The sequence below is a fragment of the Myotis nattereri genome (assembly GCF_964212035.1).
Source record: "Myotis nattereri genome assembly, chromosome: 5".
Lineage (NCBI taxonomy): Eukaryota > Metazoa > Chordata > Mammalia > Chiroptera > Vespertilionidae > Myotis > Myotis nattereri.
Genome location: NC_138080.1, coordinates 80,642,039 through 80,661,161, shown reverse-complemented (window position 1 = coordinate 80,661,161; position 19,123 = coordinate 80,642,039). Strand labels below are relative to the sequence as shown.

The 19,123-nt window shown below is 38.9% G+C and overlaps 1 protein-coding gene across 2 annotated transcripts in view; it reads right to left on the bottom strand.

The window, feature by feature from the left end:
• CTNNA1 (catenin alpha 1) overlaps window positions 1-19,123 on the bottom strand; it is a 185,380-nt gene that overhangs the window by 32,162 nt on the left and 134,095 nt on the right. For both annotated transcript variants that reach the window (XM_081090774.1, XM_081090773.1), the window contains exons 8-9: window positions 15,582-15,662; window positions 10,621-10,773 (exon numbers count right to left, since the gene is read on the bottom strand). In XM_081090774.1, the coding sequence (XP_080946900.1) occupies window positions 10,621-10,773; window positions 15,582-15,662 (234 nt within the window). The remainder of the gene's footprint in view (window positions 1-10,620; window positions 10,774-15,581; window positions 15,663-19,123) is intronic.

Genomic DNA, 19,123 nt, shown 5'->3' with positions numbered 1-19,123 from the left:
TTAAAGAGAAAGCAATGCTGGGATGATCAGGAGAAAGCACACAGACTCACAGCCCTCTGTCCTCCCAATATTGTCACTGGGAGGCTGAAGGCCATATGCTGGTTACCCCTCACCAGATCACAGCTGCCTGGATCTCAACTCAGTAGCAATGGAATGTTATTATCTTGCCTTTTTAGAAGAAACTTACAAGAAAATCATATAGAATCTGTCACTATATGTTAAAATGTTGAGGACCCCCCCCCCACACCTACTTAATCATTAACTGTCCCTTATAGAAAAACCCTACGTAAGGATTCTTTTTTTTAAAATGTTTTTTATTGATTTTTTTTTTTTAAGAGAGAGATGAAGGGAGAGGAATAGAGGGATAGAAACATTGATGAGAGATAAGTGTCATCGATCGGCTGCCTCTTACATGCCCCCTGCTGGGGATCAAGCCCACAACCCAGGTATGTACCCTGACTGGGAACCAGGGACCTCTTGGTTCCTAGGTCGACACTCAATTGCTGAGCCAAGCCAACCAGGCTGTAAGGATTCTTTTTACATTTTATTTTTAGGATAGGCTTATTTTCCCTGGGGGAAAAAGCGGGGGGGGGGGGGGGGCATCCTTCCTCCATTTTAAAGACAAGGACTACACAATTAACTGTTTCATCCTTTTCTCCCTGCTACCAGGAAGTGCAGTGTCAAATCCGAACTCAAGATTGGCAATTATAGATCATAATTGTCTATTACTCTTTTTCTAGGGTCTGGCTTTCTGCATATAACTTATCTTATATGGTTTTATTCTAAATAAGCTATGTCAAATCTAATTTTAGGAAGAGGTAAGATATAACTGTAAGTATCTCTAGCAACAGGATTAGGAGTAGTGGATTTACTAAAACTATTTTAAACAACTTGGATATTTTGTATTTTTAAAAGGGTTTCATTTGTAAATCACCACCCAGATGATACTGTAGTTAGTTCCATTTATGTGGCAACATATATACCACTTTAAAAGTTCCCTATTTATATCTAACTACCTGAATTATCTATTAGTAAAGGTAGAATGGGTGCCTGTCTAAATATTAGTCCATCTGTTCAACTGATGAGGAAATAGGAGGCCTACACTCTTTCCTAAATCAGGGCCAAGGCTGGGCAGAGTGCTTCCTTAACCATCCTTATCAGTAGTCCAAGAGAAAAGAATCCTGATGCTCCTGAGAACAATGTTCACCCACTGCCTTCACTTGACTGTCCCAAAGTTTGACTGGGTGGTTAAGTTCAGCCAAAAATGTTTGTTAGGGGATAAGGTGCTAAAATAGCACATGCAAGACACTTTTGTCACACACAGCCCCATTAATCTGAACTTACTAGACCTTTGAAAATGTGAGAAGACCACACTCAATATGCTGAGAAAATTCTTCTGGCATCTAAGGCTAGCATTCCCCCCAAGAACACCTCACTGCTTTCATGCAAATGTCCTATAGTCCTAAAAAGTTGAAGCTTCATTTAATTTGCTATTTGCAAGAATTTCATCCTATAGTATTATACAGAGGCAATGAGAAAATACCCAAGATATCACAGGTAGATCGTATAAGGTCAGTGTTTAATTCAAATGCTCCTTCCAGTCTTCTTCAAGGCCACTTTACTACACAGTATCAGCATACCACAGAATAAAAGTTAAAATGCAGATCATTCAATTTGCAGTTCAAACACATTTCAAGCCAATAAAGCCATACCCTAGAAGTCCTGGATAATGGGAAATACTTGTAAGGTGGAAGGGGAGCCCCACAAGTAATGATAATCCAGCTCAACAGCAACCAATTACATTTACATTTTGGTTCTTAACTCAAGACAAAGAACAAGATATCATCTTACTGTAGCAAGTTCATTATAATAAGGGGCCCATTTTAATACAATGCCTGGGGCTAAAGGAAAAGAGATACTAAATGATATATAGTTTTTACAGGCAAGATTTCATGAACAGCATTTTTTTCTATTTCACTCTGAATTTGTGAAACTGAAAAGGGGCTCAGAAGAGCAAAATTAAAGGGGAAAACAAATTGATCTTCAGCTACTAAGCTGCTTACAAAGGTGGTGGGCAAAGAATGAAGCAAGTAAAAAGAATATATGGGTGTTGCATTATTGGCAAAAAGGTATTATTTCTGACAGAAAATAAATTTTCACCTTAATACACTTTAAATTGAAGAACAACTTAAAGAAATCATTAACTTAATGTGAGGAAGAGTCAAATATAAAAGGTAGTTATCACTTCCTGAAGTATAGCCATGCCCTTTTATAAACAAACTAGAGGCCCGATGCACGAAATTTATGCAAGGGGCTCAGCTCTAGCAGCCTCGGCTGGCCCATGCTCCGGCCCCTTGCTCTGGCTTTGTCCGGAAGATCGTTCCGCTGTTCAGTCTAATTAGTATTAGCTCTTTATTATATAGGATGAAAACAAAGCCCTCAGTGCTAGAAACAGAAGAAAATGGTGAAGAGAAGTGCTACCCAGCTCACCAACACTGACCCTCCGCTCCTACTCCCCTACTTCCTGGCCTTGGACAGCACAACCTCTACACACCCTTCACATAAGAAAGCAGGCTTCAATGCCTTCAATATGTAGGAAGGTACTGGATTTCACTGACAACTGCTGCACGTGAGTTAGTCAGAGGTCCTAGCCAGACTTTGTGAAAATAAGTTCAGAGCAACCTCACAGCAAACACTGTTACTTGCTTTTTCAAGTAAAATCACAAAAGTCGTTTAATAAGGATCCAATAGGTACCCAGCAGCACACAGCCTTCCGAACAACTGTGTGCACATAGAGGGACTGGAGAAATTTCTCTCTTCATACATAAAACCTCAAGAGTCAGTATGTGGCTTTATTCTTGAAACTAAGCTTGTATTTCCATAATGTGATATACAAAGAAGACACCACTAAAGGTTTCCCTTTCTAAGTGGGTGTTATCCCTAATACTACTCAAAAACTATTAATACATTTGAAGCAACTTTACATGGCACCCCAAATTAAAGCATAACCTTTTTATACTAGTTTATCTGGTCAGAGGGGAAAGTATTTCTATTAAAGCAATAAAGACTTCCACAAACCATATTAGCAAGCGCCAATACATCTGCTCCAATTTTATTTTGGTCACGTATTAAAATGCTGCTTAAATAACAGCTATTGCTAAGCTTCCTTTCAAATGCTGATAAAATGGATAATTTTTTTCACATATAATCTCAGCACCATTTATGCTACATTATAAAGAACATATACACTATATACATTTATTTTGATTGTCACTCTCTCTTTAGAATAAGGTAATCTTATGCTTATTACATTTGAGAACCAGTAGATTCATTCCTCTAATTGCTACTGAGCACCTACTATGTTCCAGGCACTGTTCTAGGCCCATGTTCTAAAAAAACTTACATTCTATTAGAGCATGGTGTCAGGACAGAGAAGAAAAAAATGAAACAAACCCAATAATTTCAGATAGTGAAAAGTGTTATGAGGGATATATATCAGGTGACAGGATGAAAAAAATGGCAAAGGGTGGTATGGAGGGAATGAGGGATACACAAAAACCCCTCTGCAGAAGTAACATTTGGGCAGAGACCTGTATGATGAGAAGTGGACAGAGCATTCCAGGCAGAGGGCCCAGGGAGTGAAGAAGATACGAGGTGGTGACATGTCTGGGTATGGTATGCTTGAAGAGAAAGAAGTACTAGTAGTCTAGCATGGGGGGACTAAAAGGTAAGAAAGACATAGGACAATAGGCAGTTGGAAAGGCAGTCAGGGTACCTTATGGACCATAGTTAAGAATCTGGATTTTAGGATTTTATCCCAATTTTGTCTAAAAGCCATGAAAGGTGATGGTGGGGAGGGTAATATTGATGGGTCCTGAAACAAAGGAATGACATAAAGGTATCAGACTATGCCAGAGAGAGAGAGAGAGAGAGAGAGAGAGAGACTGACTAGAGATGGGCAAAAGTGAAAACAAAAGAATCAATTAGGAGGCTGTTGCAGAAGTCCAGTGAGAGATGATGGCTTGGACTAGGGAGGTAACCATGGAAATAAAGGATATGGAGACTTGTGAATTAATATGGACCATGAAAAATAAATAGGGGGAAAGAAGAATCAAGGATAACAACTAGACTTTTGGCTTGAACAACTAGGTGGGACAATGGCAAATAAAAAGTAAAGGAATATTTCTCAGACTGCTATATGAAATCGTAAAAGACTAAAACAACCTAAATAACCTAGATGCCTCATGATAGGCGACTGGTTACATAAATGGACTAACAAATGTAAGCAATCAATATAAATGCTATAAATGAGTACTTCATAACACAATGAAATGGATATGATAAACAAGGCAAAAACACATTACATCATAAAACATTGATACCACTGGCCTAAAAAACCCCCCACAAATCAGTATATCAATTTTGTAAAGACTTTTCTAAAAAACCAATCCACATATAGATAAAATAAGCATGAATCTACTCCAAAATGTTATTCCTTCTTATTTTTCCAAATTTTCTAAAATGAACTTGTATTTCTTTTATAGTTTTTTTTAAGCTATATTTTTAAATGGTACTGTCCCCTAACGGTATCTAATCTAAATTGGTACTTTAATCTTTTCTCCCCAAACACCTTGCTGCATAGGGATGCTTTCAGAGGCTCTTATCTCTAATAAAGAAGTTGGGTGAATAAGCCTAGCAGTGTTACCATAGAGCAACCCTGGGCAAATTGGCTGGTGAAAGTTTTATGTACATCTAGATCCCTACTGCAGCAATCACACAGCATCCCCAAATGGTTCTGAGAAGAGGCCTGGCTTCACTTCAGTGTCGAAGGGCACATTTTCTAACACCCAATAAATCAGACTATACTCTTTAGGAATCAGCTGTAAGAAGAGTTCATCTATCTGATATACAGCAACATCCAAGTGTTTATGGAGAAAATTAGAGGGGGGAGATGGGGAGATAGAGAGGAAGATATAACTGGAAAGCATAACAGAACCTGCTCTGGGGAGCAGATAGGCATCTGGAATCTACAAAGAAGCTGCTAGAATATAGCTTAGAAATAGCATATATGTGATTTCTATAGTTACCCCAATTTTAATGAGGACACTAAAAAGGAAATGAGGGTAACAGGGTAGACATGTTTTATCTCGATTAATTTAGAGAGCAAGACAAAAAGAAAGGGATTCTTAACTGCCTGAAAGGCCAACTATATGCAAAGAATTGTTCAATCAAGAGAATGATTTCTAGTAGCAAGCTGAAAGGTTCTATTCTATGCCTTGTCCTATATAATAAAAGAGAAACATGCAAATTAACCACCACTCCGTCACTCCACCACACCCACCAGCCAATCAGAGCGACTATGCAAATTAACCCAACAAAGATGGTGGTCAATTTGCATATGCAGGCGTGGAGCAAAGACTGAAGACAACTGAAGATGGCAGTGGCTACGGAGCTGGAGCGAGCAGGAGGCTTGGGTTGCTCCCGGTGATGGAGGAAGCCAAGTTTCCCGCCAGCCCTGGACTCTGCTCAAGGAGTGGCTGGGGGCCTGGGTCACTGGGGGCAACCCAGGCTTCCAGCCTGCCCTGGGCTCCGCTCAAGGAGGGGTTGGGGGCCTGGGTTGCTGGGGGCAATCCAGGCTTCCAGCCAGCCCTAGCCTCTGCTTGAGGAGCTGGAAAACAGAAGGAGGGGCTGGGAGCAGCTGGAGCGGAGAAGCCAAGCCTCGCTGCTGCGGCCGGACCAAAGGCCTGGGTCCCGGGTGCAAGAGGAAAACCGGTGCCGGCAGCCAGGGGAAGGAAGGGCTATTGTGTGAATCTTCGTGCAATGAGCCACTAGTCTTATATAATTTTCTAAACATCAGATTGAATAAAAGAGAAAAGATACTTATTTAAAAGAGAGAAAGAGAGCGAGCGAGAGAGAGCACAGGCGAGCAAGAGAGAGAAGGAGGCCATTATAATACTAAGAGTAATGCCAGCAACATCCTGTCGGGACAGAACATTAGACTGAATCTAAGAAGTATATACTGAGTGACTGTCAAAACCACAGAGAGCCAAACAACAACTGTACCTACACAGACAAGAATGAAGCGGAGGGGACTGAACAGCAGCACCTCTAGAGGGAAAACCCTGGGCTGCCTGTGAGCTCGGTCAAACTACAGACTGTCACTGCCCAAAAAGCTAAAGCCAACCTGGGATACACTGGTCAAGCCTCCTTCTGGAATGATGGGGGCCTTGGTTGCTCTACTCGGTCTGCCTCCCCTCTGGCACAGGTGTTCATAAGGGCTTGTTGAGTGGTCAGCGTTCAGAGAAGAGGCAGGCCTGAGGAAATATCTAGATAAAGTTTATCTAATAGAAATACAATGTGTTACAAAAAATTTAAAAAATTTTCAGTAGCCACATTTTAGAGGGGTGAAGATTAGCAAAAATAATGTATTGTATTTAATCCCAAGATACTACATTTCACATGTAATCAGTATAAAAAGTTAATGAAAGTTTTACATTATTTTCCATACCACATCTTCAATATCTAAAGGGAAGGACTCCTTCTGTAGTGGAAAACTCCAAGAAAACATAAGTGACAATTCAGGGATGTTCCACAGAAGGGATTTATACACCAGAGTGAGACATAGATTCTGTGAGGAAAGAATCCCTCACTGAGGTGTAAAGAGATGGACCCAATTCCCTGGAAAGGACAGAAAACCTGGCTTCCAAATGGGAGAACCTAGAGCAGTGGTTCTCAACCTTGGCTGCACATTAGAATCACCTGGGATCCCTAATGTGCAGCCAAGGTTGAGAACCACTGACCTAGAGGGAAAGGGAGAACAAACAATACGAGGAGTACCAGGTAAGAGTATTAAGTCACTGGGAAATGGCCACAAACAGGAGCTAACAGAGCTGCAAGAAACAAACCTGCCCTGTCTTTCCTCTTTCATTAAGTGTTTATGGCTGCATTAGCAAGCTATCTGAAAACCAGGCACTCCATATACCTTCAAGATTGGGAGGTACTGTATAATAATGTTTGGTCTTAGGCCTGGATTCCTGGGAGAAAACTTCTAAATCTTTGAGATTTCATTAGTCATAGGAAGGTCCTCATTATTCATCATTGGCCCTGACAGTTTATGCTGATGAGGTAACTCCTGGTGGGGGACCTAGATATGTTATGCTAATGGCTGACTGAGGATTGAGACAGGCCACCATGACAACCAAGTTATTCAATCCAGCGGTTCTCAACCTGTGGGTCGCGAACAATGAAAATACATCCTGCAAATCAGATATTTACATTACGATTCATAACAGTAGCAAAATTACAGTTATGAAGTAGCAACGAAAATAATTTTATGGTTGGGGGTCACCACAACATGAGGAACTGTATTAAAGGGTCACGGCATTAAGAAGGTTGAGAACCACTGGTGTAGAGGATTGTGACATTCAGGAAAGCCCAAGCTTCAGGGAAGCAAGGGAAACTGGAGATTGAGTTCAATTAAATCACAGTTTTATCAATCATGCCTACATAATGAAACCCCAAGAAAAATTATGGACACTGAAACTCAGTGGAGCTTCCTAGTTGGCAAGCCATCACTGTATCGGGAGGATAAAGTGCTCTGATTCCAGGGAGAAAACTGTCTTTGAGACTGTTACAGAGAAAGCCACAGGCCCAAAATGGCATCACTCATACTAAAAGCCCACGATACCAAACCCAGACTTTAAATGCAGTTTCAACCTCTCCCAGAAACATAATCTTAATCAACCAGTCTGTGTTTTCTGGTCAACATCAATTAAGTAATCAGTCACATGGGCCCTTCTCCATAACACCCCTTCCCCCCTGCACAGAAAGAAGTGGCAATCTGTTTTTGGGTTCTCTTTCCCCCAGAAATAATCCTTTCTTTTCCTTTGTTAATAGTCCCTGGCCCCACTGTCCCTTCTATAAAACCTTCCATTTTGTACAACCCTTAGAGGGCCCTTCTAGTTGCTAGGTGGGATGCTGCCTGACTCATCAATCTCTTAATAAAGCCATTAGATTTTCAAATCTACTTGGTTGAATTTTGTGTGTTTTCTTAACAAGGCCTTTTCACACTTCACCCTATGTGTCTCTTCATTTGGCTGGTCCCGATTTGTATAATAAAATGTAATCGTAAGTAGCACAGCACTATTCTGAGTTCTATGAGTTGTTCTAGCAAATTATTGAAACTGAAATAAGCCATGGTAACCCTCAAAATCTGTCGCAAGTTAGAAGTGCAGGTGGACTGGGGACCCCCAAACTTGCAGCTGTGGTAACTCCAAGTGGTAAGCTAATAGAACTGTACTGCAGTTATTTTAGGAAAACAAACATCTGATAGAATTCTCAGTGGCTACAGAATCTTTCCTTTCCTGCCAGAGGCCTATCACCACCAGTCCTACCCAACTTTCACACAGCACTCTTACTTCCAAACCCCCAGGAAAAATGGCAAATCTCCCATCAAATCAAAATTGGCTCCATTTAAGAGGGAACTAATGAAAAGAAAGGAAGAAGCCAAGAGATTATCAAAACAGTAACAATGAAGTATTTTACCTTTGCTTGAAACAAGTTCGGGCGTTTTATTATAATATAAAAGTAGTGTGGGGAGGAGAAGCCTTGTCACTGAAGAATAAAGTTCTGCCTTGAGTCAGGAAATTGAGGCTTCTATAATACTTTAAACGCTCATTTTCTTTTCATGTACATATGCAATTATATATCCTAGTGTCTCTATCACCATAGATGTAATTAACTGTTTGCAGAATGGTGCTACAAAGCCTTTGGTTATGACTCAAGCAATGAAAAACCATTTAATACATACATCTGTGTGGGGGATGAGAAGGTGGAGGGCACAGGGAGGGGAGAGAGGTGAGAAAGGGGTCAGAACTGAGTTGCGAGAGGGAACCTAACTCTAAACTCCAAGGCGCCCTCGGTAACTGATGTTCAGAATGAAATGAAAAGTACACGTAAGCATGGACAAAAATCCTGGAAGCAAGGTCTCCAAGGCTACCAGGTCCACCGAATGCTTCTCATGGGAATAAGGCTGTCCACTAAGCCAATAAGCTCAAGTGGCATAGCCTTCATTGTTGGATGGATACAAGCCAGGAAGCCTTAAGACAAGTTATTTAACTCTAAGCTCAAGTTTCCTCACCTGAGAAATGTTGTAGAAAGTACATTGCAGTTGTAGGGTGCTCAGCAAGTGCCAGCTCTGAGACTGAGGATGACAAGGCAGGCCCAAAGGGCCCTCAAACGGCAGTACAGACTAGGGCTTCCCGCTGAGGTTCAGCTACCACACAGAGCCCTGTTCATGCCATTATTGGTACCTGTTGCCCAAGGCCTTGGGCTGGTAGTGTCCTTGCTTCCTACGTCACAGGCATACTTTCTAATATGTAGGCTACTTACAGAGGTTGGCTTTCTGAAGACAATCTTTATACATTTGGAGGTTATACCTCAAGCTGTCATGTAACTATTGTGAACAAGATTATGCTTAATGGAGAGAGAAAATGAAAGTCTTCCCATTTTAATTCCAAATGCCGGAATCATTCCCTTAAAATAGCACACTGACCTATGTATTATATACATAATTAATTCATAATGTTCAAAGAAAACTAGATGTAAAATTAGCAATGCATTTAATGTGATTACTGATGTTTTCCTTGGAATATTTTTATGGTATTAACCTGGCCTAATGTCACTATAAATCCAAACGTACAAGAGATAGATTTTACATACAAGCCCCATTTTCTGTTCTTACATAACAAACTTACAAAATGGTCTATGAAATATCTTTTCCAAATATTAGGTGTTTTACAAAAGGTTACAAAAATAAGTAACTTGGAAAAAAACAAACAAAAAAAGAAAACACACACACACACAAACAAATAACTTGGATATATGCTTACTATGTGTAAAATTTTTTAAATAAAGTAATAATGACTAAATTAAACAATAACATTATTTCAGTTAGCAAAAGGTAAAAGCAACCTAACTTACCTGGAAACTAAATAGCAATTCACTCCTCTTTCTTATCACTTTACAAACCAACCACTTACATACATATTTCTACTATTCAAACATATCTAATTAGCGGCACTGTTAAGGATCAGTGTCTTCAATTTTCAAACAAGCTGACTGAGTCTGTGTCTCAGGTAAAGTGCTAAGCACCTAACATACATCTTTTCTTTTAGACCTTAAAATAATTCCAAGATAGGAATTATTAGCATCCTCATTTTACAGATAAGAAATGAGAATTTGGGGTGGGGTAGTGGGGTAGGGTGGTTATTTGCCAGAATACAAGCCCAGACAGTGTGACTCTGGAGCTCTGCCTTCTAGCCACTACTCCCTTCTATTGTGTCTTGTGAGTTTAGTCATGTCATAATCTACCTTTATTAGCACAACATTAAATAGAAATGTTAAGTTTCCAGGATAGGAATTATCTATATTTAATCATGTACATAATCAATGTAACTGCCCAAAATGGTAGTTTTAGATAAATGTTAGGTAGTAATGATCTTATACATATTGTATATTAGGTGAGCTCCTAAATTTTTTAGCTGATTAAATAATGTGACTAAAAAAATCACCACATTCCATCAAGTTACTTACAATTAATAAAACTGCTAATAGACTTACCTCAATCAATTTGTTGGCATGTTCACGGAAAACTTGGGCATACTCTTTAACTTCTTTCTCATTTCCATTCTTTGCAGCTTCAATCAACACTAAAAGTGGAACGTTGGTTTCCAGGAATGAATCTGACACATGGTCCATGACAGCTTTGCGAAGCTAATAATTAAATTGTAAAAATTTGATTTTATTTTTAACAAGAAGTTACAATGCTTATTTTTCTTATACTTTTAAATCTAATTGAAGCTTATGATAGCTTCGCTGCACTTAAATGAGGATCCTCCCCCCCAATGTGATCCATTCAGTTATATAATCTGCAACATAGGAAACATGATTGCAGAGATAATAGTTTATACCAAGCATGTCAAACTCATGGCCCATGGACTGCATGAGGCCCACAATGAATTTTTTTTAAAATATATTTTATTGATTTTTTACAGAGAGGAAGGAAGAGGGATAGAGGGTTAGAAATATCGATGAGAGAGAAACATCAACCAGCTGACTCCTGCACACCTCCCACCGGCGATGTGCCCGCAACCAAGGTACATGCCCTTGACCGGAATTGAACCCGGAACCCTTCAGTCCACAGGCCAACGGTCTAGCCACTAAGCCAAACCGGTTTGGCACCCACAATGAATATTTTTTTCAGATCAGCCGATATAATGGTATCTAAGAAACATTTTAATAAAAATTTCGTAACTTAATTTTTACAATATCCTGTTACATATAATTATTAATAACAAACTACAACGTTCACTAATGATTGATTACTATAATCGTGTTGCATTCATTTCCCTTACGCGCAGGTACACTGTTTCTCTCCACTAATACTAGCAGTGAATATTTTAGCAGCCGATTGCCACAGCATTAGTCTTGGACTGACTTGTTTGGTGTGTGCAACAGGAAACATTTCGCTTTCGGAGAACAAGAAAAATAGGTTTATTTGCATCACGCTTATTAATTTGTGCAGTTATTCAGTGTCTGGTAAGTTAATGTTCAATAAAATATATTAATTTTTATTAAAATGTTCCATTGTTTTATGTTAATGATTAGTCATTTATTTCAGCCCTTTGTATTCAGCATGTCTCTATCGACCTACGTTTCTATGAAAATGAAGCTTTTGTTTTTTTGTGGCCCACATAAACTTAAACCTTGTTTATTTGGCCTGTGTTAGCCTTTGAGTTGACATGCTTGGTTTAGGCCACAGTTAGAGCATTCCAGCAACAGAATCTCAGTTTTCAACATTAAATTTTTTTCTCTTGGGAATTACAAAGCTTCTATCTTAAAGGAGAAGCAGCTCTGAGTTAAATTGGCACAGAGTGTTGGAATATAGGTATTAGCCTAAATGGCTAAATAAAAATGAGAGGAAAATGTCCTTTCTGGTTTATCTGAACAGGATTATCTCCCTGAACCTTAAAACTGAAAGCTCATCCACCCTGGCCAGGTAGTTCAGTTGGTTGGAGTGTCATCCCATACACTGAAAAGTTGCGGGTTCCATTCCCCGTCAGGGCACATACCTAGGTTGTGGGTTCGAGCCCCAGTTGGGGTACATACGGAAGGCAACCAATCAATGTTTCTCTCTCACATCAACGTATCTTCCTTCCTCTCTAAAATCAGTAAAGACATACCCTTGAGTGAAGAAATAAAACAAAATAAAGTAAAATAAAATAAACTGAAAGGTCATCTTATAACCATTTCTGATACTTCGTCAAAAAAAAAAAAAAGATACAGTCCATCTTTAATTCTGCATTATATCAGACATAACAATAAAATGTCCCTCCATTAAGTATGGAAATTGTATTACTACTACCACTCTTTACGTTTTGATACATTGTTTTATAAATTCAATTTCGGAGATTAGAAATGGCAGAAGAGCCCTAGCCGGTTTCACTCAGTGGCTAGAGCGTCAACCTGTGGACTGAAGGGTCCCAGATTCGATTCCAGTCAGGGCATATATGCCCGGGTTGCCGGCTCGGTCCCCAGTAGGGGGTATGCAGGAGGCAGCCAATCAATGATTCTCATTACTGATGTTTCTCTCTCTCTCTCTCCCTTTCCCTTTCTCTCTGAAATCAATAAAAATATATTTAAAAAAATGATAATAATTAAAAAATGGCAGCAGAGTAAGTGGGTGCTGCATGGACATACTCCCAGGAACAAACTGGTATTACAATTAAAATACAGAAAAACTTCCTGAATAATCAACGGAAAACTTGCAGCAGAGAACCCTGACACCCGAGGACCGAAAGTGGAGACCACATAGAGACGGGTAGGAGGGATGGAGGTGCGAAAGGGCTGGCCCAGTGCCCACAGACAGGAACTGAAGTCCCAGAGAGATATCTCAGCTGTGGGGGGGATGCCACGGAGAATTCTGGAATCCAATCCTGAAGCTGGGCCCTCCAGCAGAGAGCACCATTACCGAGGAGGGTACCCACATAACATCTGGCTATGAAAAGCAGTGGGGTGCTGTCTGCTAGAGAGTAACAGCTGAAAATTCAGGCATCCTGTTAAAGGACCAACGCACAAAGTTCCCTGTGGAGCCACCCACCTTGTGCTCTGGCAGAGGGAGGGTAAAGTGGACTGGAGCTGTGAGCACAGAAGTCAGGACTGGGGCCTCAGGGGATAGAGCTCAGAAAGCAGACACCCCAAGTTTCCTGGGCTGAGTCATTCCCTCAGAGCAGAGGACATCTTTCCCACATAGACATCTGCCTTGCCTGGGGGGAAGACAGTGACACACCCTATTGGAAAACACCTTGCCCTGAAGCCACTTAAGAGATTAAAAGTAACAATTAGCCTCCAGGCAGGAGTAACTGCCCCACCCTGTTGAAAAAATACTCTCACCATACCTGCATACCTGAGGACAATTGCAATGGGGGGGAAGGGGGGAGTTCAAATTAGAATCCTATCAGTCTGTAGGCGGAGGCGGTCTCTGGAAGCTTGATCTAATTAATCAGAAACACTGTCCTGCACTAGGGATTGAGAGGTGTAGAGGATTACCTAAAACATAGTCACAAACCCAGACAGACAACAAAATGAGGAAACAAAGAAACAACCCCCAAATGAAAAAACTACAGAATTCTCCAGAAGAATAGATAAATGAAGCAGAGATAAGAAATTTATCTGATACAGAGTTCAGAGTGATGGTAAAGATGCTCAACAGCATGAAAAAAGATATAGTAACTATGAAAAAAGAACAGTCTGAGATAAAGAATGATTAACACATTGGAAGGAATACACAGCAGATTAGGGGAAGCTGAGGATCAAATCAGTGAATTAGAAGACAGAGCTGAAAATATCACTCAATCAGAAAACCAAAAAGAAAAACCAATTAAAAAACAGAAAAACAGCTTGGGACAATGTGAAATGTAACAATATTAGAATAGTAGGTGTGCCAGAAGAGGCAGAAAGGAAGAAAGGAATAGAGAAGGTATTTGAAGAAATAATGGCAGAAAACTTCTCTAACCTGGTAAAGGAAAAAGTCCACAAGTTCAGGAGGCACAGAGAACCCCAAACAAGAACAACCCAAACAGGCCCACACCCAGTCACATAATTAAAATGACAAAAATTAAAGACAAAGAGAGAATCTTAAAGGCAGCAAGAGAAAAGAAAACTGTTACTTACAAAGGAGTTCCCATAAGGCTGACACCTGATTTCTCATCAGGAACTTCTACATCAGAAGGGAATGGCATAAAGTACTCAAGGTAATGGAAAACAAGATCTGAGACCAAGATTACTATATCCAGCAAGGCTATCATTCAAAATAGTCAAAAAAAGGATAAAGGAGTACATCACCACCAAGCCAGGATTATAAGAAATGCTAAAGGGATTGCTGTAATGAGAAGAAGAAACAGGGAGAAACCTAGCCATACAGAATTAAAATGGTAATAAGTAAATACCTCTCAATAATAACCCTAAATGTAAGTGGACTAAATGCTCCAATCAAAAGGTGTAGGGTAGCTGAATGGATACAAAAACATGACCCAACTATATGCTATAACTACAAGAGACCCACCTCAAAACAAAAGACACACACAGGTTGAGAGTGAAGAGATGGGAAAAAAATTTCTACGCAAATGGAAAAGAAAAAAAAGCTGAAGTAGCAATATTTATATCCAACAAAATAAACTTTAAAATGAAGGCCATCACAAGAGACAACAAAGGTCCCTACATAATACTAAAATGGTTGATCCAACAAGAGGCTATAACCCTGGTAAACATATATGCAAAAACTTCTAGAGGACTTTAATGAAGAGGCTGACAACAATACAGTGATAGTAGGGGACTTTAACACCCCTCTGACTTCACTGGATAGATCTTCCAGACAAAAACTTAACAAGGAAACAGAGACTCAAAATAACACACTGGATCAGATGGATTTAATTGACATTTATAGAACATTTCACCCCAACGCAACAGAATATACATTCTTCTCAAGTGCACATGGATCATTCACAAAGATAGACCACATGTTAGGACACAAAACAAGTCTCTACAAGTTCAAGAAGACTGAAATCATATCAAACATCTTCTATAAATTCAACCTTATCATTTTAAAGAGTAAAAGTTAATTTGATTCCAAAATGTTAATGGAATTATTTAACTTTAAATAAGAAGTTCTTTCCTCTATACCCACCATATGTATCCTGGAAATACATCTCCACCAAGGATCTAAAGGAACTATGAGTGTGTAATTAGAACTGGGCAAGTCAGAAAATAACTAGAATTTCCATATTTACTAATATGTGAGTATCACAAGATCCTTCAGGGTATTTTCAGTTCCCAAGTCATTTTAAATTGATTTTCTTATTTGTATATCCTTTTCACGCTACAGCTAATTTATGCAGTCCATCCCAGTGGGACCATATTAGTCCAGGTCCCCAAGACATTTGATTAGCCATTTAGAAGCTTATGAGCAACAAAACAGACAGAGATAGAACTTGGGAAAGCAATCGGTACTTTCTTTAGCTTACCTGTCTACGCAGGTCCCTGGTCTTCTTGGTCATTTTATCTATTGCAGAATTGAGTGCATCACTTCTTTCTTTACGTCCAGCCTGGAAAAAAAAAAAAAGAAATGCTCCTTTTAGTGATTCACAAAACATTTAATGATAGTCAATAGCTATTTATGTTCAAATTAACATTGAAAAAACAGTCAACATTTTTTAGCCCAAAGTTAGAAAATACGCTGAGGGGAAGTAAGGGAGGATGGGACACAGGGGATCATTTGGCTTTGTTCATAAAAACATAACCTTACAACTCTTACGCTTCACATCATCTGATGATGGGAATTGAGGGAGTTTTATCAAAATAAGAAAAGCCAAGGAACAAGACTAGACTGTCACTTAAAAGTTCCACTTGAAAAATTAAATTTATATTTTAATTCAAGGTTCAGCATACACAAATTTCATTAACAAACCAGCTCTTCTTGAAATGCAAGCTAAAACAGGTTACATCTGATTCTGATGAACTCTGAGATTTGAAAAATGTCAAAATATTAAAGTTGGCACCCAGCACTAAAACAATGTGAAAAACGAATTTTAAAACTAAGATGTACCATGGTGGGTCAAACTTAATAATGAATATTATGGAACTTGAACAAGAATGTGCTGTGAGATTATTTCAGCCATATTTTTTCTTAATTCACGGTTAAGCTTAATGCAGTTGTATTGCACAGAATCAAAATAGATGGTAACAGAAAGGAAAGGGACAAAGGCAATTATCCTTGATAGAGCTAGCCATGTGCTTAGAAATATTTAATAAGACATCTGCGAGGTTAAACTATGAAGTATATCAAAAGTTTTTCCTTATAAAATGCTCAACCAAAAAATGTGGCTCTTTCTGTAAAATACATAGTAATCACAGGAGAGAGACAAACAGGCAAAGGAATTTAACCCAGTTTTCTACCTTTGGGTGCCCTCAAGACATTCTGGTATGGATATGTCATTAGTACATAACCATAACAGCAAATGACTGGTTGGGGATGAGGAGACATGGTTTTGTTTTCTGAGTGCATTTTTATGTATGTTTGTTACTTGCTTTCTCTCTTATCCCCCCTCTCTTAAGTGGGAACAATGACACTTTCCCTCTGCCCCCACTTCTAATGGACTGCTGGAGAAGAGAAGGGATACTGAAGGATATAGGTTTGCAGAGGACAAAAAGGAGACTTAAAAGTTGAAATGTAAGTGATAAATTGATATGGTCACTATCAAATCTAGTCAGGGTCACATTCCTTTCCTTTCGCCGCAATATTCCTTTCCTTTCGCCGCAATATTCCTGTGTTGCCAATAAAATTAAGTAGTCCACTAATATTAATGGGTAAAAAATAAGAGTTTCAACAAAACTGATTTGGTGCTCACTTCAGCAACACATGTATTAAAACTGGAACAATATAGAAAAGATTAGCATGGCCTATGCATAAGGATGACACAAATTCATGAAGCGTTCCATATTTAAAGCAAAATAAAGCGATTCAGGTATGAGAATTTCTACCTGCAGGAATAAACTGTGATTTATTCATAGCCATTAGTAAGAAAAGCATGTGACAAGTATAATTAATTTCTGACAATCTCAAAGATCAAATACCAGGATCTCAGGGAAAGGTATCTGAAATTTAATTAAAAAAAAAAATCAGAAAGAATGTATGCAATCCTATGTTCATAGCAGGACAATATACAATAGCTAAGATCTGGAAATAGCCCACGTGCCCATCAGTAGGTGAGTGGATAAAAATGATGTGGTATGTTAATACCATGGAATACTATGCAGCAGTAATAAAGAAGAATCTCTTACCCTTTGAGAAAGGGACCTGGAGAGTATCATGCTAAGTGAAATAAGTCAGTCAGAGAAAGACAAGTATCACATGATCACACTCATATATGAAATCTAAGTAACAAAATAAACTGATGAACGGAGTGGATGCAGAGATATGGAAGCATGGAACAGAATGCGGAATCTCAGAGGGAAGGGGGCGGGTTAGTCAACCAAAGACCTGGTATGCATATATGTATAGCCCATGGACACAGACAATAGGATGCTGAAGGCCTAGGGCAGGAGCAGGGGAGGGCCGGGGGCAGGCTGGAGGGGAAAATACGTAATACTTTCAACAATAAAACATTTTTTAAAAATTTTAAAAATGGGGTGGGGGAACCCATCACTTCAATTAAAACAAAAAAACAAAAAAATGACCTCCTAATTAATGTTTTAATCAAGAAAGTCTCAGTATATTCCTTAGGTACTCAGCACGCCAAAAAAATTCCTCTATATAAATCCAGTAAAGTCTGTCATTGTTTCTAGCCATGATTTTTGGATATTTGTAATAGATCATTTATTCCAAAAAAACATCTATTATCAGAAACCCAAGGTTGGGTTCAATAACCTCATGAAGGCCCAAGTCCTTGTAACCTCAAGTGCCCAGAAATGTCCTCAATTTGGGTGGAAGGATTTCCTTGGAAAGTTATATAAAAGCAAATCCTTAAAACTGACTTTTGAGGGAATTATAGTCTCACAACAACATTCACTTTAAGATGCAAAACACATCATGAATCTGTTAATTCTTTGTCCAACTACCCTAAAAAATCTATTTGTCTTTCTTGTTACTTAAGGAAATAAGAGGTTTATGCCTCATGAATGAGGAGGGGGCAGTTCAGAAGCATTTATTTACTGAAGCGTTTAGGTTATACTAAAGTCCAGTGATGGCAAACCTATGACACGCGTGTCAGAGGTGACACGCGAACTCGTTATTTGGTTGATTTTTCTTTAAATGGCATTTAAATATATAAAATAAATATCAAAAATATAAGTCTTTGTTTTACTATGGTTGCAAATATCAAAAAATTTCTATATGTGACACAGCACCAGAGTTTTTCAAAATGCTGGCATGCCAAGCTCAAAAGGTTTGGATCACTGTATTAGACAGACCATCTTTTAACTCAAAGCATCCAATCATTTAAAATACAATCAGTGTGAGTATATATGCATACACACACTTATGATGAACCTGATGAAAGTAGAAAGCTGGTTGATTTGTAAAATAAAATTTTACTTGTCTTTGATATTAGATCTGTTTGGATTTTTTATTTCTAGTTTTAGATAGGCCAAAGTAAAGTTGCTCAATGAATCTTTAAAATAACTGACTTTCAGCTCCTGCCTAATTAAGAGACTCTATTCCACTGAGCAGAGAGACCACCTAGGTCAGGGGTGGGCAACCCCTGGCACGCGTGCCAAATATGGCACGCCAATAACTTTTGCTGGCACACGAAACCCTCTCTTATAATCTTCCATTTACAATTCTTTTCTTAATATCGACTTTTTTATTTTTCAGATAAATTCAGTGTAGGTGCATCTTAGATAAATAAATAATTTTACATAACAAGTTATCTTAAAGACCATAGACATAGATTGACGAGAGAGGGGAAGAGCAATTTCTATGCCTCTGCCTTAACTCTTCCTGCCTTCCTAGATCTGACCAGTGTTTTGGTTTCATCCACATACACTTGTGAATCTCAGTGATGAATTT